Source organism: Exophiala oligosperma, assembly GCF_000835515.1.
Source record: "Exophiala oligosperma strain CBS 72588 unplaced genomic scaffold supercont1.28, whole genome shotgun sequence".
Taxonomy (NCBI): Eukaryota; Fungi; Ascomycota; class Eurotiomycetes; order Chaetothyriales; family Herpotrichiellaceae; genus Exophiala; species Exophiala oligosperma.
In genome coordinates this window covers 17,330-43,066 of record NW_015622845.1, presented here as the reverse complement: position 1 = coordinate 43,066, position 25,737 = coordinate 17,330, and the positions used below count along the sequence as shown (strand labels likewise).

At 51.5% G+C, this 25,737-nt stretch overlaps 5 protein-coding genes across 5 annotated transcripts; 2 read left to right on the top strand and 3 right to left on the bottom strand.

Moving 5' to 3' along the window:
• Positions 1-4,971: 4,971 nt before the first annotated feature.
• On the bottom strand, positions 4,972-7,036 carry PV06_11343 (uncharacterized protein). The gene is made up of 2 exons (XM_016412996.1): positions 5,945-7,036; positions 4,972-5,896 (listed from the first exon to the last, which is right to left on the bottom strand). Exon 1 carries the CDS (start codon positions 6,952-6,954, stop codon positions 6,127-6,129), a length of 828 nt encoding a protein of 275 aa, XP_016256618.1. The 5' UTR covers positions 6,955-7,036; the 3' UTR covers positions 4,972-5,896; positions 5,945-6,126.
• A 334-nt stretch (positions 7,037-7,370) lies between these two features.
• Positions 7,371-8,808, top strand: PV06_11342 (uncharacterized protein). The gene is made up of 3 exons (XM_016412995.1): positions 7,371-7,557; positions 7,622-8,069; positions 8,114-8,808. The coding sequence occupies exons 1-3, from the start codon at positions 7,484-7,486 to the stop codon at positions 8,696-8,698; spliced, it is 1,107 nt and encodes a 368-aa protein (XP_016256617.1). The 5' UTR covers positions 7,371-7,483; the 3' UTR covers positions 8,699-8,808.
• A 938-nt stretch (positions 8,809-9,746) lies between these two features.
• PV06_11341 (uncharacterized protein) lies at positions 9,747-11,724 on the bottom strand. The gene is made up of 2 exons (XM_016412994.1): positions 10,826-11,724; positions 9,747-10,775 (listed from the first exon to the last, which is right to left on the bottom strand). The coding sequence occupies exons 1-2, from the start codon at positions 10,901-10,903 to the stop codon at positions 9,897-9,899; spliced, it is 957 nt and encodes a 318-aa protein (XP_016256616.1). The 5' UTR covers positions 10,904-11,724; the 3' UTR covers positions 9,747-9,896.
• An 8,713-nt stretch (positions 11,725-20,437) lies between these two features.
• On the bottom strand, positions 20,438-21,218 carry PV06_11340 (arsenical-resistance protein; the record flags this gene model as incomplete). The annotated part of the gene is made up of 2 exons (XM_016412993.1): positions 20,438-21,088; positions 21,156-21,218. The coding sequence occupies 2 exons, from the start codon at positions 21,216-21,218 to the stop codon at positions 20,438-20,440; spliced, it is 714 nt and encodes a 237-aa protein (XP_016256615.1).
• Positions 21,219-23,310: 2,092 nt separating this feature from the next.
• PV06_11339 (arsenical-resistance protein) lies at positions 23,311-24,643 on the top strand (the record flags this gene model as incomplete). The annotated part of the gene is made up of 4 exons (XM_016412992.1): positions 23,311-23,587; positions 23,647-23,789; positions 23,840-23,926; positions 23,993-24,643. 4 exons carry the CDS (start codon positions 23,311-23,313, stop codon positions 24,641-24,643), a joined length of 1,158 nt encoding a protein of 385 aa, XP_016256614.1.
• Between the last annotated feature and the right edge of the window lie 1,094 nt (positions 24,644-25,737).

Sequence of the window (25,737 nt, the reverse complement as noted above, 5' to 3'; positions counted from 1 at the left end):
AGACTAGGGCAGTCCTGCGCTATCAAATATATCAGTGATGATGGTCTTGAGTCCTCACAAGCCAGCCCTAGACCCTTTCCAACATCTTGACGGTTCTCCACTCTGCGGCGGAGTTTTCGGTCTTGAAGCCTGTTGGCTTCTCATTTCCCCCAAGTTCTAGCACCTGGCCAGCAGACTCAGGAGTACTGAAATAACAAAACGTAGAGCGAGACGCTGCGATTCCCACAAATTGGCGGATCACAGCCCTTCAATCTTGCACGGTTTGAGTATCGCCGCTCGACTGGTAGAAGCTGGCCTTGAGTCGCTTCCAATGGTCGGCCTGTTCGGGGTATTTGACAATCCACTTATCCAGGTCCGAAAGATGGATCTCGTCGCAGCCATGAGCTCTGCCGATTCGTTTGTTCTCGTCTAAATCCACACGCCAGAGCGCACGCACCGTCAGTGGAATTGACCTAAAAGACACAGTCTCATTCTCTCAAGAAGACGAAAACACTGGGGAGGGGAACTTGTTACGCTGAGAGGAACATAGAAAACAAGACTGAAATTTTCCGATTGTCGCTCAGGCAAGGTGTTGCAGAACTGGAGATGCAGGAACTTTGTACAACTTGCTCACCATGTAGGCGTTCTCTCATGTGCGCTGAATGCTTCCCAACTTGGTGAGGGTCGAAATACTGTAAGGTAGCGTACGTTACCACTACTGACGGAATAGCAATCTTGAGTATATCTTTCATTGCGGGATGCTGGGAATGAATCTTTTCACAACTGGGGTTGCGGGTATGGTTTTCGAACAGTTAATGTCTTTTTAATGAGCTCGATCAGTAAATAGCGCTAGACAGGATTTGTGCTCTAGAAGCGGAGATTCTTTGAGCCTGAACGTCATTTAATACTAGTAGTAAGTATGACATAATGCCGCTTCTGCCGTGCTTGCCGTTCGCGCATTATGATATGTGTGGCTTACCAAGGCTGTCGAACTTTACCAGAAAAGAACTTTCTCAGATCGACTCAAATCGAAAATTCGGAGACCGTCGAAAGTTGGACAAGAGTAGAAGTGCTTTAAGCCGTGAAACTAGCTGAACCAAATCTTTACGGCTAGTCCAACAACCCTTAATAGCAGGATCATGTCTATATCATGACGATGGGGCGGAACTTACGAATGCGCACCTTTCAAGCAAAGCGAAGTAACGGATGTACCCCTCCTCCCCCATCCCCCTCTTATGGCTTGGCTAGTGTAGCAATTGACTTGGCTTGTTGAGTGGTTACAATGGGCAGCATGATCTGGACTATAGGTTATGACCGACGCTGTTCGTAAACAGCATAGTAAGATTTCCGGCTACATATTTTTCAGCAGGAACTTGGAGTAGGAATCTATGAAGCGGTGGAGGAATGTTGCAGGCAGACTGGGGAAGATGGGCTTCACAGCTGCTGCGAGATGAGCGCTAGTCTTTGAGGCTCCTAGACTGACAGCTGTTTGTATGATGAGAATCGCTAACTGTTGGAATTGGAGCCGAGCAGACCGAATTGGCCGCCGACTTTCTTCTCATACCCGTGAGAAGCCATGTCACATGTTGCGGAAAGAAGAGGGCTCAAAGCGAAATGTGTACCAAGACTATTTATCTAATAAATTTATAAAAGATTTGTTTATTAAGGCTATACTAATTTCGCTTTAATTTATATTATTAACGATATACTTTATAAAAGAAATATTATATAAAAAGAATACCCTTTATCTTAATAAAGTAGCTAGCGAGAATATTTTACTCTTAAGCGAATAGCTTTAATATTTATGAATAGTACTTAAGTTTAGCTATATAAATATTTTCACGGTATTAAATCTATTAGCTATAGATATATATTATTATTAAACTATTATATACTTATCTTAAAATAAAGAGTAAATATAAAATATATTTTTTTATAAATTAATAGTCTATAGAATCTATAAAAGACTCTTATAAATAATAACTATATTACTTAACCCCCCCTTCCGCCATGCCTGGAATATCCCTCTCCCTTGCCAAACCCTCGAAGAAGCCCCTAGACCGAAAGATAGAAGATAAGGGCTGCTATATTATAAGCCTACCTGAAGAGCTGTGGGTTATGATCTTCGATCATTGTCTGCTTCAAACAAAGATCGTACTACGAAGCACCTGTCTTAAAGTATCTTTCATATTCAGCCCGTCGAGGCCTACGCCGAATCAACTATGGCAATCTACCATCCACGAACATTTCAATCCCCCTCACTTTCTACTTAATGAGCCCTACCATCGAGTCTTTCAAAAACGCTGGGTGGCTTTGAGAAATTTCCCCAATGAAGCCAAGGACCTGGACCCTCATGAAATGATCCGACTCGAGAGCTGGGATACAGCACTTAATCTTCTTCAAGGATGTAGACCCCTTAACAACCGGTGGATATTTTCTACGATCACGCCATATGTTGAAAGTACTACCTATTATGATCCCGAAACAAGGACGGATACTATCGATCGGGTCTATATGGCCCTTCAGTATACACATCCACCGGGCGATCCAACGCCAATCCCGGTGAATCAGATACAAGGCGCAGCGTATTGCCACCGTGTGATCTTAACTCGTTCTGATTTGAAGCTTCTCGCCTGGACGGCTACTCCAGTTCAATGCTGGTCAGACTGTGTTATCGGGGACTGGATTGGTGGCTCTGAACAATCCCGCTCAAAGTCGGGCTTACTGACTCTTCGCCTATCCCCTGCGTCTATGGTTCGGTCAAACCCCTCACGGCATTCGGAATCTCGAATATTCACTGCTCACTGTTGGAGAGCTTCAACTCAAGGTCCTTCCCTGCAGCCTTCTGAAATCAGGGTCGGTGTTGATCTGCAAACTCGAATACTGTATTGGTCTGGATCATTGAGACTCGACCGTCTAGAAGTGCGTATTGGCGGACTTCAGCCAATTGTTCAAAAGGTAATGGTAACTGGGCGCTATGAAGCGTTTCTGGGTGCAGTGAACTTGATTTCACGTGGAGCCTTTGTATTCTGGCCCAAGGAGCAGCTTGCTCCCTTAACAGACAGTTCCCATCTACAACATGTTGTGAGTGCACAGCCTAACTAGGGTCTAGGTCTTAACCCCGAATTTGGAATGGGTTGCTAGATACCTGTCGAGCTATTGAATCGAAAACCGCTTTCCTTCAAAAATTGGTCTCCTCACTCCAAATACTAACAACCAACGACTTAGCTTTCCGGGTGTCGGGCTACCTCAGAATGGCGACCTTGAGCGTAGGGTGGTGGTAGCCGACATCGATGTGTTTAGGGCTAAAATTGCAAACAGACTAATAGGAAGAGCAGAGAACGATCGGCCGAACGCGGATACACGCCGACGATCACCTTTCAAGGACGTTGCCTCCGCCAGCATAGCGAGACCCTACCGTCACGACCGATTTCCGGTGGATGCTAGCCGTACCGGCTTCCAGTTTACCATAAGCCCAAGCCCCAGAAACATAGCTTGCGAAGGAATACCACCCGCCACACCTATGCATTCTCACCTTTGGCCGTGCCACTGCTCACTTCGTTCCTGCTGGATGGTGTCAAGTTCTCGGCTGTCCAGATACTCCAGAGACTGCACCAGGTCAGACCCTGTCTGCTCTCTTGCCGTCATATACGTCATCAAGGGGCGCCGGGCACGACGATTTGCTTTCATCCTGGGAAGTCGACCTAGGCAGAAGGAGAAAGTGGACGGAACCACCAGGCTAGGATGGCTGCTACGGAACTGACGGGCTATCAAATTATAAAAGCCCGCTCGCTCCTGTGGCCCGAACGTCGCCCTCGCTCTTCCTTTCCCAACTCTTAGTGTCGCATCACTATCCTCCCAGTATGCCCAAGGCACGATCGAAGCTCGACCCCAACCAATTTCTCAATGATGCTGATTGCGACATTCAGGATGAGTATTAATCGGCTTTGGATGGTGCCTGTGACATGAGGAATAAGTTTGCCTTAGTGGTAAGGCAGGCGCGACAAACTAAAGACTGAATTGCTCTCCAAACGTGCCGAGATAGACCTTCTCACCACTCGACATCAACATCAGTTGTCACAACACCAAAAATCCGCCGAGACCGCACGAAATAAGCTTCGATAGCAGACCAACAGATTGCGACAGTATAAACACGAAAACAGGGTGCAGCGCCTCCGAAACCGAAAGCTGGTCAGTCATCTGGAAGCGGCGCGCGAGGATTTGGAAAAGGTCAACCATCTACGGTGCGATATCTGCATGGACAGCTTCAAAAATGTTATGGTACCATGCGGTCACTGCTTCTGCAGAGAGTGCCTGACTATATGCTACGGCAACCAATGGACGACCACTCGACTGACGAACCCGTTCCAAGCTGTCCCTATGCAAACTGAGTGTCAGCGAGACTGATGTGCGGGGCAGCTACCTTGAGCCGGGTATTGAGGCCCCAGTTAGCCGTGGAGTGACAATGAAGATACAGATGTTATCTCGCTGGCTAGCGACAGTGATTAGAACAATCTCTAGTCAAGATTCGTCATAGATATCACGAGAAAGCGAAACGCAATGGCAAATACTATAGTGAATAGAGAGACAGCGTGGGAGGTCATGCAAGGAAGATATTTAGAACAATTTTCGAACATCGTCGAATAGATTTTGACGGCGGTATATAGTCATGGCTGGAAGCGATTTAGTTTGATGAGAATGTCTATATACTAGAAGAAGAAGCGAGCGAATTCAATTCTCGATGCGCGGCAGCCCTGCTAAGTGCCAGTACTCATCAATAGACGGGTCTTTTCTTAGTAAACGGACAGCCGGTGGGCTTATTGCGCCTCCGCACAATTTCCTCGACTATGTGGCGATAGGGAAGTTGATGTAAAAGCTCAAGCTCCTCCGTCCTACGGCCCCAGCATTTCCTGGGGGCGTGCACACGATTGAAATCATGGAGAGCCCCTGCCTCTCTAAGAAGAGGACGATCTTTGGAATCTCGACATGAATACAGCAGCATCTCATTTTGACATTGATCCTTACTTCCTTTGACACAATCTTCCGAACATGTGCAACCGGGAGGTCTACATCCTGTACGAGCGACCTTACAGTCCCTCTGCCCATTCCTTGCGTGTGAACACATGCCGTGGGTGGGAGACGCTTTGCATTCTGAGCAGTTTCGTGCCGTCTCCAATCTGTGAATCCCTAGAGGCTACTCCTTCTCTCTTGTTTCCTTTGCTCACCGTGCCCCGTCGGGCTCTTGGCCATCGGACATGAGGCCCATCACACATCTCCACAGGGCATCAGCCCATATCGCCACCTTTTCATCCCCAGCGCCACCTGCAGCTAATGTTCATCCACTTGCTCATCTACGACGAAGATATGCTCCTCAATATATTTGACACCTTCCCCTGAGGATCTTGGGTGTTTAGGTTTCGTCACTCAATGGTGGTTGTCCTAGGTCAAAAAATGGGTATCGAACGCGATCTTGTGTGAGTGCCCATCGGATGGCGGTCATGTGGAAGCATTTTCCTTGCTTTGTAGGGGCCGGAGGACAGGCGATAACCATTCGGCTTGTCTTTCTGCTCTGGTGTTGGAGATCGACTCGAGGGAGGTGCTGGTGTTTTCAGTCTTCGGGAGCCCATACTCTGGGGGTGGAAGTGAGTTCGATAATAACGGCGAGTAGGGAAAATCTGATCGTGAGGCGTGACACCTCGAAGGGTGGGAGGGCCGAGATCGATGGATACGGACGAAATAACCATCAATGCCGTCGACTCATAATAAGTTTGCGAAGAACTCATCTTGAAAATTAGAAAATGAGCTCGGATTGTGAAGAAGAAGCAAAGGTGCAGGTCTTCTGAGTCGGGATCTGCCACCCGAACCTACTAACTTGAAGTTTTCGAGCGAGAATAGATTTATTGTTGAGCACATCCGACTTTACCTGTTAGTTTGGGAATTCTCATTATGCGGTCGTGCATGTCACCTTTTGTTGTGATGTCACTCGCTGACCCTTGCGTATGTTGCATTTGGATGTGCCCTGATTCGCGGAAGAGCGCAAAATTTGTGACCCGTTCCACAAAAGCCGTGTGCAGCGCAGCAATACCCGCAATCTCCAGTATATCTCCATTCATCATGACGTCTGTGTTCTCTTACTCTGCCTGCGGATTAGGCCGAGTGCGCGGCCTGCGGAATGGGATCTGTTCCCTCCCTTCGTTCCTCCGCTGGAGTAACCGCCCGGTTGAACAACAATAATACGCAAACCCCTAGCTTACACAGACCGACCAATAGCAATGAAAAAGACGCCGACACCTTCTGGTATCCCGCAGCACCGATGAAACTGCCTATCAGCAACGCTAAAACGAAAAACAATCTTCGGTCCCGTGACCTGTTCTTTCTCATTAGGAGCTTCGGATCCACGAAGAAATCAATGTACGCCGATGTGACCATGGCGGTTGTGATCTCCGGTACGTTGACTGTACGTGCCATTGCAACCTGTCCTCCCGAAGCGAATGCGAGCAGCGAGATAACGAAATAGCGGTAGGGAGAGTGCTTGGAGGTTGAAACCCAATGTCGAAGAGCAGCAGCCACAAAGACGAGACACGTCTGCAAGACGTTTGTCGTGATCAACCACGACCGTTTTGTACGACCCACGATATGACCGAGCTGACCTAGGAATGTGCCACCGATGACGAACAGACTCAAGCTGATAGCGACGTTGGGCAGATCGACTGCTTCAGGCGCAAGAGCGAGTGCACCGACTGCCAACAAGGCGGTGTTGCCCGTCTGGTTGGAGGCGAAGACACGGTATTCAGGGAAAGTCGTTGCGTCATTGATGCCGGCAGCAAGGGAGAGGATCATGAGCTCAGTCTCGAGAAGGAGGCCCGGAGCGAGGTCCTCGTCTAGGTGAGTAAAACAAAGGCGTTTCGGGAGATTGTCGGGTGGCAGTTGAGGAGCCGAGCCATTTTCTTCTTCGGACGCGGAAGATATAGGCATATAGTTATCGAGAGTGTCTATGTTCTGGTTGCAGAATTCACACAATATATAAAGCCGCTGAAGGGTGCGCTTGGTGTTAGAGAATTTTATTGAGACACTAAAGGGGAAATGTGACAGCTGTAAACTCGAGAATTTCGCACTTCGTTAGCATAGGCCTCTTTCTAGAGTGAAATGACGCACTGTACGCGACCGGTAGATGGGTAGCGACGAGTAGATGGCGTCACCTACAGAACCTTTGAAGAGTCTGCTGCAGGGATACATCCTAATGATTGGATGGCGGAATAGCATGACTTAATTATTGACCGGCAATTTCGGGAGGGGAGGATCGTTGGTCCACGTGCGTCATTTGGCGTTTAGGGAAGGAGATTGTCGTAAGAAAGTCACAGACGAATGCGTTTTATATGAAGTGGTTTCCGCGGCCATTTGTTTTCTCCTAGGAATCGAATAGGCCGTGGGTTCGGGCTTTACGCAACGGTAAGCTAACTTAGCTGGGGGAAACGAAAGACTGCACCTTACATAGTTGCACCTAATGCAGAAACAAGGAGAGGGCTCGGTCAATGAGCCAATTAATAGAGAACCGAAGCCACAGACTTTAATCGCTAAGTACGTACAGATTGCATTACTTTCCCACAGTTTAATTAAGCTGAATATGCTGATTTCATGGCAGTTTCTTAACACCAATTGGGGATGCATGCTATGACCGTAATCATGGTCCCATACTGCATCTTTCGATCGAAAATCACCGAGTCGTCGTGGACGGCCTCGTCGCACAGGCGCTCAACTTGTCCATGACCGAGCTGAAAGAAAATTTCTCTCAGCACACCGTCACCTGTGCTCTGCAATGTGCGGGCAATAGACGTCACTCGATGCGAACAAGAATAAAAGAAGTGCAAGGCATCGATTGGTTCGATGCTGCCATCCTGAACGCACAATGGACTGGTCCGCTACTACGAGATATTTTGATACGGGCAGGAGTGCAAGATGGTCAGAATACGGATCTGCATGTGCATTTAGCGAGTACTCGGACGAAGGTACAAGACGATGAGTGGTATGGCTCAAGTATTCCTTTGGCTATGGCGCTGGACGAGGGAAGGGAGGCAGTTTTAGCTTTGAAGGTGTGTTACCGCGTTCCCCCCAGAGCACATACTAATGTCATTAGATGAACGGAGAACCTCTACCAGGTAACCATGGTTTCCCCGTACGCGCCATCATACCAGGCATCATCGGGGCGAGGAGTGTGAAGTGGATAGATAGGATCACTGTGGCTGAGACAGAGACTTCCAACTTTTACCAACAGCGTGATTACAAGGTCCTGCCTCCCGATGCAACGGATACGGAATCAGCAGCCAAGTTTTGGGAGACAGTGCCGCCAATGATGGAGAATGTCATCAATTCGGTGGTCATCGTTCCAAATGACGATGACACAATCGAGCGTTCCGATGAGGGAACGATTACGATCAAAGGATATGCAGTTCCGCAAGGGGAACACGGCCCTGTGGTCAAAGTAGAGGTAAGTTGCGACGACGGTGCTAGCTGGACGGAAGCTAGGCTTGGGTTTAAACAGAAGTGGAGTTGGGTGCTTTGGGAGGCAGTTGTTCGAGTCGACCCGGGAGATGGGGTGCGTATCTTTAGCAGGGCGACAGATGAGGGCGGGAATTCGCAGACAGAGCACAGAAGCCGGTGGAACTTACGAGGCGTAGGTTACAACGGTTATGAAAGTCGCACAGGGGTGAAGATTCTGTGAACAAGGGGAGACTGCGCCACTTGAGTAGGAATTTACATAGATCACAAATAGTGAGAATCTCTCATTCTATGCAGCGTTAGTATTTGGAGATAACGTATGGTACAGGCACGGCTTCTGAAAACGATGAACTGAAGTGTCGGTGAGCATTGTAATATTTTTTGTGATCTAGTTCTGTAGCTGCAAACGTTCTGAACTTCGAACTCCTTCTGCACTCTTTTCCCGCGTTCGCTGCCTGAGAGATACGTCTCCCTAATTTGGTGGTATCGGTGGTTAGCAACACCAGCTGTGCTAGACTTAGTATTATAGTAGCATACCTTAGACTTTTTTTTATTAGCTTATTTTATTATTTTTTTATTATTTTCTTTAATTATTTTTATAGTATATTATTACTATATTCTTTAGTATATTTAGAATTATAGAATAAAGATTTTAGTATAAAGTTAAGTACACTAGATTAAACAAATTTAGTAGAAAAGAAAATATTTAATATATACTAAAGTAATACTATAGTATCTTTTTACTAAGATTATTTTTTAGTCTTAATCTTATTAATATAGCTCTTAAAGATATTATACTTAAGATTAATCTTCTTTTATAAGATAGTTATATTAAGTATAAGTTCTATCGTCTCTTTAACTATAGGCGAGTACTTATAGTTCGTCGCTATTATAACTATAACAATATATATAACGATATTTATATTAATAGAGAGCGTATAGAGAGACGATTATACTAGTATTAAATAAATATATAATTATATAGGTTATCGTTAAGTAAAATGCGTAATTACTCTTACCGCTATTTGTGTGTAGTGGTGGTGTTGTTGATATCCTCGGTAAACTTAACAAATTTCCAAATTTCCAAAGTTTTGCAAGGTATAGTAAGAGGATCTCGGGTTCGATGTCGATGCTAGAATATAAAGTGATCTGGGGATTCTGCTCTACTATCCTAGAAGTATGGGATCGGGCTACCTCGAATGGTATTATGGTAGTACTCTTACCCAATAGGCGGACGAGGAAACAGGGGGTCGATAATGAGTGCAGGTCGAGAAATAGTCTTTGTTTAGTGATCGTTGGCTATCCTAGACGAAAGAGTACGTAGATCAAGGGTATGACGGCACAGCGAGGCACAGCAAGACCAACCATCGGATGGGGACGAAGTGTACGTCGACGAGTAGAAGCCGGGATATCTTGTTCCCTCACACAGAGACCGCGGACAGGAGCGCTGTGCTTGCGCGTTGGAAACATTCTCCCCAGGCGTCCAACCCACGCCCCTTCTCCACGACCCGGGACCAGTCCTGAAGATCAACGGTGGTGGACACCCCTCCCGGCAGTCTTGTGGACCGGTGGTTGGACCACGAGGTCGAACATTTCCCTGTCCATCTGCCCTTCTTCAAGTCCCAAGATCTCACAGATCGTCGTCCGCACCGTAGGCCACATGCTCCTCCGCTCCTTGAAGACCTTGACCACAGTCGAGGCCTGCGTACCTCGTAGTTGTCTATGCTTTTCTGCAGTGTCAGAGGCTTGTGCCACCTCCCTTTCCCCACCGGCATCCCTATCCCTCGATTGCAACTGGACGAGGCTTTCTTCAATGACCTCCACCAGGTCCAGCCATTGGCATATCGTCTCAAAGTGCGAATGTCCAACCTTGTCACGGAATTCTGCTGAGAGGTGTCCACGCAACGAGGACTCACTGGGAACCTTCTGTGTCTTGATGAAATTCTTCCGCGGCGTATCCAGATCCCGGAGTAGGCACCTCCAGCGTTTCCGCCACCGCGACAGGTTGATGGCATCTTGCTGCGAGGATATGGCGGATGTGGCAGTCTCGACGGTGGGTGTGCCTGACGAGGTGTGGTCGCCGATCGCTGGTTCGGCGTGCTGACTGGCGAACCGGTCCCGGGTGATATTGTCAGCGGGAGATGGATGATCTTGAGTGTGGGAGAGCGTCGCGGGTGTACTTGTTGATGCGGACATCTGATCATCGCCGCCTGTGAGCACCTTGTGCATGATATGATTGTGCGACCGGACCATTCGTTTGCGGACCCGACCACGGCCTGTGGGTTTCGCCTGTCGGGGAGCTGTACGACACCGTCAATTATGCGACCATGGTCGAGAGAGAAAGACTTACACATTTGTGCAGAGTACGAGATTCGACGAGGTACGTGGTTCGGTGGGTGAGGTAAAAGACGTGCGTCGCGATATGCATATACCAGGGTGACCTCAGCTGTGGAACGTGTAGGTGTGGTGTAGCAGCGCGAGGTGAGAGAGCAAGGTTAAAATGTGAAATGTGTAAGGGCTGCCTTGCGGAGACTGTGAAGTAACACTACCACCCCTAGAAGGCGGCACGAGAAGTAGCATCGAGACCGAACCAGGCTTCACCTGGTCAAAGTAGTTTTCGGCGTGGTGTGAAGGTGAAGGCAGTGACCGTAGTGTCCATGGTAGCCTAGATGTTGCGAAACCCAGCCTAAACCAGGACCAGGTTGTTGTTGCAACAGGTTCCCGTCGTCGATATCGCAAGATGGCCACAATGACCCTAGGGACAATGCACTTGGTCTCGGGTACACTTGAGACAGCATCGCCGAAGAATCATGTGAATTCGGGTGCGAAAGGCTGTCGCAGAAAGTTCGGAGCTGCTGGGTATCTTCAAAGCTGGGTGTCTCATAAACAAAGCGGGCATGCAGGTGAATCTGGGACGGCCGGGCGACTCGTTCGCCGGAATCACCGTACAAATTGGACGTCCTCGCGCCCTAGAGTAGGAAAGTGCCAATGGAGAAAACTCTGTGGAAGACTGCCACGCACGCAAAAGACATGCCGCCTCTCGATCCAGACGCATGCCGAACGGTACGTCCAGAACAACGCGAACGACACGATACAGTAGCTAGACAATGACAGACTTCCGATGAAGGGCGTGACGCAGCTGAAGCTCCAAACCAGCACAAAAGAGCCGCCCCCGAGGAGCAAGGGGCCGGCACGCGGTCCTCGAAACGAAGCCGCCGCTCGGTACCCTACGGCCTCTTTGTGTACCACGTCTTTCGCGCTCTCCAGAGACGGTATCAGATCGACATGCCCATTCCTATGTTCGTCGGCACCTGCGCCTATCTCTCAACTCTCCTGTCCTGGGATTGGCCCCTCCTCCCTCATTCATACGGTCAATTCGTCGTGCGGTACAAAGACTTCTTGGTTGACCCGACAAGCCGGCCGACCCATGGAAAACCAGGCCCAATCTCGTACCATACCTGGTTCATGGCACAGCCTACAGCGGCGCAGGAGGCGAAGGACCCTGTGTTGACGACCGTCGCACTGGAACAGCTGCAGCGCGAAAATCCGTACAGCTTCGCCTTGGTCGAGAAGAAGATGGAGAGCCTGATGCATGAAAGTGTCAATTGTTCGTGAGGCCGAACCCCAGACATGTGACAATCGTGGGTGGAGTCGAGTGTTGACCTATCAGGCCGTTGTGGGTGAACACCGCCACGATGGCTCAAAATTGAGTGGTAGCGAAGAGGAGGTGGAGGAACGGGAGGAGGAGAGCCGATCGACAGAGCCAGCGATAATGTGTTTGGGTGTCTGCGACCGGTATGGCCGCGAAGCGTTTTTCAGAGGCACTTCCTTGCGCAGAAGGTCCTTCCCACGGATAATGAATGATGCCGTCTCTTGCGGTGTCCAAGCGTTGAGCCAGTCTTCACCGGCGAGATGCATTTGAGCTCCGTTGTGTCGCCCCACGAAGCATTATAGACAAATGCCATCTCTTGAAACCCATAGCGGCCAGGGCACGCAAGGGCAAACTTCTCTCGTCTCGAGCCGACATCTATGCTATGGGTCATGAAGGTAACTGCATCGACGTACCCTGCAAAGGGAGTCACCGCCAGCGTGGGCGCAGTCTAGCGAAGTTGAAGTTGACATGGGGTCTCGCGATCACGCCTTCGCTGTACGGAGTATCATGTGATTGTTGGCAATCAGAAAGCGCTAGTCGTATAAGACCTCGGCGTCCAGGTGGCCGATCTGAGAAGGTACATGCAAAAGAAGTGATCGGGTACGCAGGTCGGCTCGTATGGAGGATTGTTGGAGTGCTTACTCACCAAGCTCGTCGTCGTCCGCAATTGAAAAAGGCCACGAAGGTATTATTATTGATAATCCAGTTCGACCTTGGCAGATTCGCCTTATTAACGCGGAGTAATCTTATGGCCCCCACTGGCCCCGTTTGATTGATTTTCATACTCCCGGGCGGGCTAAGCCCAATGGGGAACTAGCTAATTCTACATGGCTGCACGCGAAGTTCCTGGTTCATGGTACTTCCTGCTATTGATCCTTCGGCGGCATCCGACCCGCGGCTGTTGAGGTCCCTTTACGAGCTATACACTTCTGTCCTCAAGACTATTCTTCTTGAGTGTTACTGCTCTTTCATCGGCACAGGAACTGTCGAGTGTAGGTTTGTTGCATTCTCAGACAGGGCTATCTCCTTTGTTCAGCAGGGTCGAGCTTCAATCGACCAGTGGCTTTCGCAAACCGAATCGTCGCTCTGACTGCTTCCATGTTCGGCTTCCATTTCTTGAGCGGTCCGTCCACTCTTTCACTCGTCCATCCTCCGAGGAGGAATGACACGTCGGTCCACCGGTCCGTGGTTGCCTGCAAATGTTGCTGGCGCTGTGAGGTCCAATGTGTGCATTCCGTCAGAAAGTGTCTGACCGTCTCAGTCCGGCTGCACCATTGACACTGAGCCGAGTCCACCGCTTTGATCGTGTAAAGGCCACTGTTGAGTCGGTTCTTCCCCGTTCGGAGTTGAGCCAGTATTTGCGCCTCGTCGCGTTTGAGCTTGTCGTAGAGCTTGCGCGTGTGCGGATCAGGGAGAGCTCGATCGAGCTGTTTCGTGTATCGGCCACCTGGGCGTGCCTCGAATTGTCTCCTCCACTCGTGATGGGGTCCTTTCGGCTTCCTTCTAGCTGTCGATTTCAACTTCGTCCCGGCCGGAATCTGGCGGTTGGGATGTGTTGCTCTCCGTGCCAAGTCGTGCGCAAGGTCACTGCCGCGCGTCGCGGGTTCGCTTGGGATCCATTGGAAGACCACCCGTGGCTTCCACGACGCGGCAAGACGGCCGAGTAACTCGCATATTCTCCGGACGATCCATTGTCCTGACTGTTGCCGTGGTTCCGCAAGTACCTCCAGTGCAGAGCGGCTTCTGCTGAGGATCCGCACCGGTGTTCTTGGGTCCGTGTCCTGATCGAGCTAGCGTTGATCCACCACGCGGCAGGCCTCGTACAGGGCCACCAGTTCGCCGTGGTGGGCGTTGATCGACGTGGTGGATCCGAGGGTCTTGCTGACCATGCGGTTTGCCCCAGGGCCCAAGTATACCACGCCGATTCCCACTCTGCCGTTTCGACCGGACGCTCCTGTAAAGACGGTCCTCTCCAGGTCCGGGTTCTTGACTACGACGTCAGCTTTCTCTCGTCCTAGGATCCTGACGCTAGCTCGGGTTTTCTATGGCGACATACAGAATGGCTCAATGCGCTCCAGCCACTCATCGCCTAGGCCCGCCATCACCTTCCCGGTTGTCTGCATGGGAGACACAAAACGCCGCTGTTCTTGCTCGCTCGCTTTCTTCACCCTCCAAAGCGGATGTGTTGCGGGTAAGGTGTGCAAGTCGATCCAGAATCGGCGGACTTGGTTCGCCCAGCGATTATTGACCGGCTCCAGTGCCGCTTCGGCCTCGGTCACGACCAATGATACTGTCTTGAATCCCGCGGTGACCGCCATGGCACCCAGTCGCTGTGCTTGTTCAGCCGCCGCCACCATTTTAGGCGACGCGTGGATGGACCACACTACCGACGCGTAGTCGACTACAGGTGCCACCATCGAGGTGTACAGCTGTCGCGCCATGCTCGGTTGTAGTCCTCGCAGCCTCCGCAACGCCTGTGCAGCGCGTAGACCCCTCTTCGCCATCCGTGCGGCGTGGGCGGTGTATCGCAACTGCTGGTCCATGAGCACTCCCAGGATTTTGACCTGCGACGACGGCGCCACTGCAACCCCTCGGATCAGCAGCGGCCCGGCATCCTGTACCCTCCGCCACGTGCGGGAAAAGTGGATAAGGGCCGTCTTCTCAGGTGCAAACTCCGCCCCGCTGCTACCCTCCCATACCTCTGCATGGGGTATAACGTCCGCTTGAAGCCTTTCGACGTTCGCCCGCGCGCTGGGTCCCACGACCCAGGCATTATAGTCATCGACAAACGCGATGGCCCCTCGAGTCCGGTTGATGGGTGTTTGAACCAGATCCGCATTGAAGAAGAGGAATAGGATAGGTGATAGTGGTGAGCCCTGAGGCAATCCCGCCTGGGGGAGATCCACCATGTCTGAAGTCTCACCATTGACCAACACGCACGCTTGTCGACTCGAGCAGAACGATTCCACCCAACACACTACAGTCTCGGGCACCTGGCGACTTCGGAGGCGCCGAAGAAGGACGTTCCGGTCGACGCCGTTGTATGCCCCTTTGACATCGAAGCTGACCAAGCTGAGCACCTTTCCGTCTCGCCATGCGTCGTAGATCTTCTCTTGCAGAAGCGTGAGAGCTTGGACGGTCGAATGGCGTTTACGCGCGCCAAACTGGTTCTTTGGCAGGAGAGAACACGTCTCGGCCAGGAAGGATAACCTCTCGGCTATGACCGACTCTAACGCCTTCGCCAGCGTGGGTAACAGCGATATGGGCCGATAGGCCTTTGCGTTCGTGTAGTCTGGTTTGTCTGGCTTGCGTAGCGGTATGATCTTCGCCTGCTTCCACGCTTGCGGGATAATCCCCGTTCTCAATGACGCTTCAAAGAGGAGAAAGATCCACCGACCGAGGATCGGCCACAATTCCTTCCAGACGATCGCGGGGATATCGTCCAGTCCCGGTGCCTTGTATGGTTGTGCTCGGAACACGGCATCTCTCACCTCGTGCATGGTCAATGGCTCCCAAGGGAGCTGGGTATCTTCTGCCACGCGAATGTCTTCCGGTCTCGTCGTGCTGACGCGGTTGTTGAAGAACTCGTCCAGGAGAAGCTGACTGATTTGGGGATTATCCTCCACCAATCGGTCTCCGACCGTCAGTCCAGTAATTCGGTGGAAGCCACCGGCCCCGTCTGGTTGGAGGTACTTCGCAGCCTTCCAGATGTTGTCGGTATTGTGTAGAAATTCTTCCCAGTGGCATCTTTTTTGTCGCTTCACCGTGTCGTGGAACCGCTTCTTAGCTTCTCGGGCCACACGCTCCAGCTCTTCATCGCTGGTGCCGGCCCGCCTCAGGCCTCGACACCGGTTGCGTGCTTGGGTATACTCTTGTCGGAGCCTCGTTAGATCGAGATTCCACCATCGTCGCGTATATGGCGAGGGCTTCGACATAGGCACGTGTTGACTGAGTACTCTCTGCACCATCTCATTCAAGCGAGTCGACTGCTCCTCCACTTCATCGCCCCCTATACTTTCAGGGAGAGTTCCCACCTCTCGGGCCATGGCCGTTCGAATCCGTTTCCAATCCGCGCTTTTAAACACCTTTCGAGGTGGGGCACTTACCTGGGGCACGTCAATCGCGAAGGTGGTGCTGATGGCGATGTGATCCGACCCGTGCTCCATGGTGTGCGGTTCGCAGATAAGTCGATCTTCGGCCAGAGCACCACTTGCGAAAATGAGGTCGATGGTGCTGTTCCCGTTCGAGCTCTCGTAGGTGATCATGCCGCGGGGGAGGAGGAGGTGTAGATCGAGGTCATCCATCAGGTCCAGAATCTCCTGTGCCTCACCCTGCCGAGGTGAAGCACCGATCTCGTCGCCACCCCATAGTTGGTCATGTCGGTTGAAGTCCCCGGTGACGATAAGCTCTCGTCCGATTCCATGCTGTCTGACCGCCTCTCTGATCAGTCGTGCTGTGATTTGAAGCGCTCGCGGGTCTGCTGGTGGCACATACACCGAGATTGCCAGGAATGATCGCCCGTCCATCTGGAATTGTATCGCGGCTATGTCTGACGATGCGACTGGTACGCTGCGCGCCCCTAGCTCGGCGCTGGCGTAGATGAGTGTTCGGATTGGAAACCGCGCTCCCACCGCTATCTCCGTCGGAAGGATTTGTTCCCATCTGAAGTGATGTGAGGGTGGGGCGATCACTCTCCCGTCGTCGCGGGTAAAGCATGCCGGTTCCGTGATCATAAGGAGTCCGTGGTGTTGTAATGCTTCGTCGTTCATCAAGCTATGTTGTGCCCCCGGCCTTTTTCCCAGGTTCGCTTGGAGCACTCGGAGTGGCCTAATCATGACGTTCCACGGGGTTGAACCGGCGGAGCAGCTCCATATACCTTGGACACGCCCGATCGGTCGCCGGGTGTGGCCCTTGACAGGCCGCGCATCGCACACTGTTGGCGGTGCACTCCTGCGCCGTATGCCCAGCTTGTGCGCATCTGCCACACACTACTTCGGGCGACTGGCACCGAGCTTCCTGGTGGCCGTATTGGTGACACTTGTAGCACCTCGTGGGGACTTGTCGTCTTTCGTAAGGTCGAGTGTATGCCATCTCCCCACCCACGTCCATGATCCCTTTCGCCAACAGGGCCTCTGCCTCGTGCTGGTGAGTCAGGAACACGACCACCGATCCATACATTTTGTCCGTCCCTCGACTGAGCCAGCGGATCCGTTCAATTTGCACCCCGTTCTCGTGTGCCACCGCCTCCATCGCCTCCTTGGATACTGCCAACGTCCCGTCCGGGCTGAGGGTGGTGCGATGAACTCGATCAACCTTGACCGGGTACCATTGTCCCCCGAGCATGCGAGCCTGGTCGAACCGATCCTCTTCGAGCCACTGGCCGTGCTGTCGTGCTGTCTTGGCCATCTCCTCCGATGCGAAAGAGAGCTTGACCTGATGCTCCTCTCCCGCACGCCTCTGTATCCCCGTGCAGGTCACCTCTCGGGTCGGTTCATACTTTTTCAGCGCTTCATTGACTTTATCTTTCAGCTAGGAGAAATCCCTTACGCGTTCGGTGGTCCGGCTGAGATCGACTATAATAGCGGACTGCGATAAGCTCGATGGTTGAGAAGCGGAGCTACCCGGGTTCACCGAGCTTCGGGGAAGTGACGGTCGTGACGCCGGTGTAGTGGCCGAAGAACTATTCGCAGCGGGCGTGCCTGCGACCACCTGGGCCCAGCTTTGTGTCATCTTGACTTGTTCATTCGCGCTGTTCTTGATCAGTTCCATCATACGTTGATTCTGAGTTTCCAATGCCACAACGCGCTCCACGTTCTTTTGGCATATCTCCAGTAATGCCTCCATCTTGTTCTCGTACGCCTTCAGGTGGTCTTCCATTTTCGTCTCGTAGATCATTACCATGTTTTGGACCAGTTGTAGCACTTGGGCCATGGTTAGAGTGGGTGTTTCGATTTGGATTTGCGCCTGTGGTGCCTTCGGCGGTCGACCACGACGACCTTTCGTCTATGGTCCATGTTCCGTGTTCTCGCTATCAACACCTATGTCACTGACAGCTCCTTCGTCGATCTCGCGCGCGCGTTCCGTTGGCTTCCTGGGCCGTAAGGATCGTCGTTGAGTTCGCGGAGTGGACGCGTTACACGCGTTCGAACGCGTTGGAGTAGTTGGAGTGGTGTTGATTTGAGTCGCAGTGCCTTCGGTGGCAGAAGAGAAGTGAAAAGGAGAGCCTGGGGCCTCCCGGCCCAAAGCAAGAGCTTCTACTGTCGCCATCCGAGAATCCGTCATCCGTAGACAACTAAATGCAGCCGATAATAGTAACCGCTTACCGTCAGAGGAACGAGAAGGCGAACCAACGAAGCTTGAAGTCAGCGCCTGATGGCGCACTTACGTCACGTGCCGGCCCCTGCGATGCCAGTTGTTGGTGGCTCTGACCAATCCCCAGTAGTGAGTGACTAAGTAAATACCCAGGGCAAAAAGTCTTTCCGACTGATGGTCTCGGGCCGCATAGATACAGAAAACCGTCGTAAGCCGACGGCCCACGTGGTTTCCTCTTTTTATCACTTGTGTTATGAGATTGGGAAGTGATATCAGGTCTGCGCGTGTTTCTACGACGCACTATTCTAGACTAATATCCTTGATACCAGTTCTAGCCCCAAGCGTCAAAAGTTCCTCGTTGAGTGTTTCTTCGGCGAGCGCTTTTAGGCCTCGACGTTATACGATGCCCGCTGCCACAATACCTCAAAATGTTCTGACCTGTGCCGAAACGCAGGATCCTCCGATGACTCAGACTCCCGAGAAATCATCGAACGGTGATCTTAATAATACGGCGTCTATGCGCTCGGTGATAAGACCACAGCGACGTACTCAATTTGCGTATCGATCACTTTCTATACCGCCATCGCTTGACGACCCAGCCCCTCGATCCAGGTACCGGCCATTCCTTCTCCCTAACAACGTCACCGAACACGACTGGATTAGCAGATTGGAACTTGCAACAGTGACTGAAATGGCATACAATGACCTCAAGATGGCGGGCGAGAGGATTAAAGTCCTGGTGCTGTACGGCAGCCTTCGCTCGAGGTGAGTTAGAAATCTGGACTTCTACCAAGAGCGACAAGCTAACTCTCCTGAGGTCTTACTCCAAACTTCTGGCTTTTGAAATATCCCGCATCCTTTGGCGACTCGGCTGTGATGTGCGAATCTATGACCCAAAAGATCTGCCCATGAAGGATGATGAGCAGCATAGTCATCCAAAGGTGCCGGAACTCCGCGAACTCAGCCGATGGAGTGATGGGCACTTTTGGGTGTCACCTGAACAACACGGTAACCTGACCGCTGTCTTCAAGAATCAGATCGACTGGATCCCTCTGAGTACGGGTTCGGTGCGGACAACCCAGGGGCGTACTCTGGGATTGGCAATGGTCTCTGGCGGGTTACAGTCGTTCAATACGGTGAATAACCTTCGCGTCCTCGGGCGATGGATGCGAATGTTCACGATCCCTAACCAGTCGTCGGTGCCAAAGGCCTACACCTTATTTACTGACCAGGATGCGGATGAAGGCGGTTCGAGGCTAATGCCAGGGGGCAACAGGGACAGGTTGGTAGACTGCGCCGAGAATTCGTCAAATATACGATTATCATGCGAGCCCACTTCCCCTTGTTCAACGACCGCTTCAGTGAACGGAAAGCGCTCCCCAACGATCAAGGTAGCAGAGGTCCGTTGGTCTCAGGAATGCGGGAAGCCGAGTCACCTGTAGACTAGTCTACCATAGAATATAGAATACAGCGAGAACGCAATGGATTGCGGCACACTGGCAATTTCTCGACAACGTTAAATTGCAGAAGTTCGGTGAAGCACCTTAGTCATCACCTCCGCCATAAAGCGCAGACAACCACGGGCAGGACTCCCATAGGATGGCACAATCCTACGTCGCTCAAAATCCAATGGGAGTGAGGGAGTTACACCTGGTGTTGGGCCACGAAAACCGCATTACCATTGCCGTTTTCGGCCATGTCAACCTCCAATCCGGTAGATGTCCTACGTTACTTGCGGAATGAAGCATGCAGGATGCTACTCGGGATTGCAAGGTGTGCGCAAGTTGAACCTAACGTCAAAAATGAACTTGGGAAAACGAGGAACGAAAAAGAAAAGACTTCCAAGCGGTCCCTTTAACACGTGAAGACAGGTTTCATCTAACTAGATAGTCTATGAGACCGCGAGCGCGGAGGATCAGCTACTTCGTGGTTTGGACTGGGCATGCAGTCCGTAGTACCAGAGATCGCATGGCTCAAGTGGTACAATCAAGACCCGTCCTAGTCTTTCCAGTTCCAACGTCCGGCAATCCATCTGACAAGATAAACCAAGGAAATCAAAACCGGCACTTCAATCAGTGGACCGACAGTCGTTGCCAGGGCCTCGTCGCTGTTGGCGCCGAACGTCGCTACGGCGACGGCGATAGCCAACTCGAAATTGTTGCTGGCTGCGGTGAAGCTTTGAGTGGTTGACAGCTTGTATCCGAATCCCAGACGCTTTGTAATCATGAGAGTCAGGAAAAAGATGATCACGAAATACACGATCAGCGGAGCCGCAACCCGGACGACCGAGACGATCTGATGGACGACTCGCTTCCCTTGAGATGCAAATAGGACTAAGATGGTGTAGAGGAGGCCGAGGAGTGACCACGGAGCGATCCACTTGAGGAATTTCTTTTCGTACCAGTTGGCGTTGATAGCCCGGAGGATGAAGCGCGTGGCAATGGCAGCCCCCAGAGGTATCCCAAGGAAAACTCCGACGCTCCTGGCGACAGTAGAGCAGGAAACCTCGGACGCGCCACCACGGCTTATGACATTGACAAAGAGGATTGCTAAGGGTGCATACAGGACCATCTGCAGGATGGAGTTGACAGCCACAAGAATGGCACAGTACTCCTCGTCCCCGCCTGCAAGGCCTGTCCAGATCAAGACCTGTGCCACAGGATATTAGCTAGAGTATAGTAGCGCACCAGTTCTCGCCGCCTTACCATCGCAATACAAGGCCCCGCAGTTGCGGGGGCAGTAGACCTGACAATGGCAGTAGGCTCGGGGCTAAGCTCATGGCGCTGCGGCGACGAATGAAAAAGAGCGGAAGGCTTGGCTGGTTTAACTATGATAAACACCCCTCGAGCCGTCTTCGTCCGTGATCGCAATAAGATCGTTCGACCAAAGCAGCATCCATTTGATACACGCCTGGTGTGGCGCGCTGATGTCCTGCTACTGCTAGCTTGGGCCTTCCTCAGTATGCTTGGCTATATTGCCTTGCTGTATTCACTCTCGGACTTCTCAATAGTCATCCGCTTGACGAGACAGCAAGCAACACAAGTCACCGCTTTCCTGAATTTGGGAACAGCAGTAGGACGACCCCTGAGGTGAGCTTCCCAGCCCTGAAACTCAAACTGACAAACACCACGTCATTGAACTACGGCACATAGAATCTAACAGTAAAGCAGTGGAGTTGCAAGTGACCGCTATTGGTCGTTTCGGAGTGGCTACGAGTCTAACATTCTTCTGCGGGCTCCTTTGTCTTGTCCTGTGGATACCAGCTACCTCGTTCGGACCAGTCATTCTTTTCGCGATCTTGAGCGGGGCAATACTCGGAGTGTTTTGGATGGTATTAGCCTCTTTCAAATCTCTCTTTCGTTGCCTCGCTGATAAGCTAGACTATTGCGCCACCTTTCGTAGAGGTTGCAGGGTTGAAACAGCTTCCGTCACTGCTCTCACTCTCATGGCTGTCTGTTGTTCTACCAACCACATGTAAGCTACTCCAATGCCTTCTCAACCATACTACTTCACAGTACGCAAGTTGACAACTGCATGCCAAAGTCTCCGAGCTATTGCACTTTACCTGCGCCGCCCCACCCACAGTCGGCCATACCTATATACCCAGATATTCTGTGGACTTTGTTACATTTGCGCTAGTCTGTGTCTTTGGGCTGTGCGGGTACTGTGGGAGCGAAGAGTTGAAAGCGGTGCGGTCTTGGCTATGGCAACAGTTGACTGAGATGATCTATTGGAACTTGTACAGAAGGTCTCGTGTGCGTGGAACTGAGTTGTATCTCCAGCCCAGGAGTATCATTTTGTCTTGGACCATGCTTGTGGATCGTACTCCTGCATAAGTTGCGTATACTCATCTCCCGCCTGTGCCCATCCAGCAATCCCGTCCACCAGTATCGCACTTGTGATATCGGAGATCCTGTTGTCGTCCAGGAGGTCTTGAAACCATCCGGCAGCGCGAGATCCTCGGCCTTTGGATGAGCCTGAAGCGCAAGAGGGTGAGCAGCGACCACGACTTGGGAGAGTTAACGTACCGCAGTACCAGATCACGGTCTTGATACCAGCATTTTGGCACAGCGTCAAGAGAGTCGGAAGGCTGTAATACAGGCTTTGCGCAGGGAGGTTGATGGACCCCTGGATTGTGCCACCCTACATAGTCGTATCAGCAACTGTGTCGTAGTTCTGCTTGGCAGCTATGGTCACCTCATGATCGGTCCTGCGAAGATCAACGAGAAGGAAATCAACGCCAGACTTCTGCCCATCTTTGAGCCATTGTAACAGGTCGTCTCGCTTCACCACGTTCGGTAACGGATTTCGCGGCTTGGGGTATGCATCATGCCAAGCAGGTGTCTTGGACATCCTCACGCTTAGTGTCGAGCTGTGGCAAATGGTTGGGCACGGGCTGTGAAAGCTTTGAAATGATAACCTGTAGTGTACGGAAGGAGAGTAAGCTTCTAGACACTGCTTGAAGGGGATTTGTAAAGGCGCTTTAGATGAAAATTTTACAGGTAGGGACGGCCATGCTTGCACTTTGTCACCAGTGCCATATCATTCGCATATTGCCGACTGCCCAATCAGCGACTGGGGTAGTGGCGCACTTGCTCATTGGCAGCTTCTTATTGGCCTAGCACTTAGTCACCAGCTGTATCTCATTGGTGAGGCCCCTGCGTCAAGATTGTGAATGGTCTTCTTGCATCATCCTCCCTGAATGCTTCCTTCGCACGTTTCCCAAGACACGAAACAAAATAAACCATTTGAGAAACACTATCCTCGCTCTCTTATCCATAGGTTTTCAAATTTCTCGGCCATCAACTTCACGTCCACACAGGTTGGCAATAACACATTTCCCACAGATAATCCTCTCTCAGTGCTTCACAATGGCAAGCCCGCAAGAAGCCTCAGACAATAGTCTCGACGACAAGGCGACTCAACACGTACAAGGCCCACCCACCAACAGTGATGTCGAAAAGCAGCAGCAGCAAGAACGGCTGGCACAGAAGAAATCAGTCTATGCTGGACTAGGGTGGTTAGACCGACTCCTCGTGCTCTGGATCCTCCTGGCCATCATCATTGGCATCTTGCTCGGCAACTTTGTCGACAGTGTCGGTCCCGCGCTTCAGAAAGGCAAATTCATCAATGTGTCAGTCCCGATAGGTATGATTGTATTCTTACGATACCATCTTGATGTTCGTATGCTGATTGGCTTCGAACAGCTGTTGGTCTCTTGGTCATGATGTATCCCATATTGTGCAAGGTCAAATATGAGACGCTGCATCGCATGTTCGCACATCGGCAGATATGGGTACAACTGGGCTTCAGCATTGTTGTCAATTGGATCATTGCACCGCTTGTAATGGTATGTCTTTTCCTCCCATATTGCTGAGATGCAGAGGCTGACGAAAGAAGCTCGGTTTGGCTTGGGCATTCCTCCCAGACAAGTCTGGGCTACGCAACGGTCTGATATTCGTGGGTTTAGCCCGCTGCATTGCCATGGTGAGTCTGACCCGCACGGCACAGTCTTTTGATTGAATTCTAAGCTGACGACAACCCCTTTCTCAGGTCCTGATCTGGACGGGTCTCGCAGGCGGTGACGAGGAATACTGCGCCATTCTCGTCGCCTGCAACTCCATCCTACAGATGGTCCTCTACGCACCCCTGGCAATCCTCTTCGTCAACGTCATCAGCCACAGCCCAAGCTCTCAGGTCTCATACTCGACCGTCGCCAAGAGTGTCGGAGTTTTCCTGGGTATCCCACTCGGAGCCGCCGTCGCCACACGATTCATCGTGCGAGCTATTAACGCCAAATGGTACGAGCGAACCTTCTTGAAGTACATCGCCCCATGGTCTCTGATTGGGCTTCTCTACACGATTCTGGTCCTCTTCGCTTCCCAGGGCAAGCAAGTAGTGCATCAGATCGTCTCGGTCGTCCGCGTGGCGGCGCCGCTCATCGTCTACTTCCTCATCATCTTCACTCTGACTTTGCTGATCACGAAGCGTTTGGGGTTTGGGTACAAGCTTGCGGCGACACAGAGCTTCACGGCGGCCAGCAACAACTTCGAGCTGGCGATCGCTGTCGCGGTGGCCACGTTCGGTGCTAACAGTGACGAAGCATTGGCGACCACAGTAGGGCCGTTGATTGAAGTGCCGGTCCTGATAGCCCTCGTTTACCTGGTCAAATGGATTGCTGGTCGATGGAACTGGCATGACTAGTGCTCAGAGCACAGGTGTGCGACAGGGTTTCAACACCAATAGAATGGAATCTTGCGAAGGTGTCGAACATTTTCGAGTGGTGTGCCTCTTAGGGAGCTTTTCGCCTCACGGAGTATATATAGCAACGAAGAGTCTATCTAATCGAACGTCTTTTGTCCTGAATATGGAGCGAATGCGATATCGCCAGATGAAATTAGCATGGTCATTGCGAAGTCAATTAGATACTATGTATTCAACGCCAGTTCCCTTCACCCTTACCAGATCTAAACTCGTCTACTAATTGTATGCCATCCGTCTATCACCTCTACGCAATGCCAGCACCGTTGCAATCCCTATCATGCACATGCCATTGGCTTTCGCTCGCTGAATCGGTCACTGAACAAAGCAAAGTGCGGTCTCATTACAATCGTGTACTTGACGAACTCCTCGGCACAATCCACCAAGCGATCGCGATTGCCACCAGGCATCAACCTCGAGCCTCCCTCGTCTGCGTCCTCCGCGGTGAACAGGGTGTAAGCCTGGGGCACGGAGGACTGGTTCGGAATGACGAACATGCGCATCCACCTGCCCAAGACACGCAAGCTGTTGATGGTGTTGAAAGATTGTGAGCCGCCGGACACCATTGCGAGGCCTAAGGTGCGGCCTTGAGTTGGCCGTACAGAGCCTGTGCTCAGTGGAATCCAGTCGATCTGGTTCTTGAAAACAGCGGTGAGGTTGCCGTGTTGCTCGGGTGAGATCCAGAAGTGCCCATCGCTCCAGCGGCTGAGTTCTCGGAGCTCCTGAACCTTAGGATGGGCATGTTGTTCGTCGTCCTTGACTGGTAGGCCTTTCGGATCATATACCCGTACATCGCAGCCCAAACGCCAGAGAATGCGCGAGATCTCGTAAGCCAAGAGTTTCGAGTATGATCTGTTGTGATTGTGAGTCCGGAAGGCTAAAATCCGGGATGCGCACCATATCTTACCTGTTACGAAGACTGCCATATAACACCAGTACTTTGATCCTCTCACACGTGTCTTTTATCTCGTTATGCGCTAGTTCAGTCGCAGTCGCTAGCTCGAGTTTGCTCACCCAGTCATGCTGCTGGATAGAAT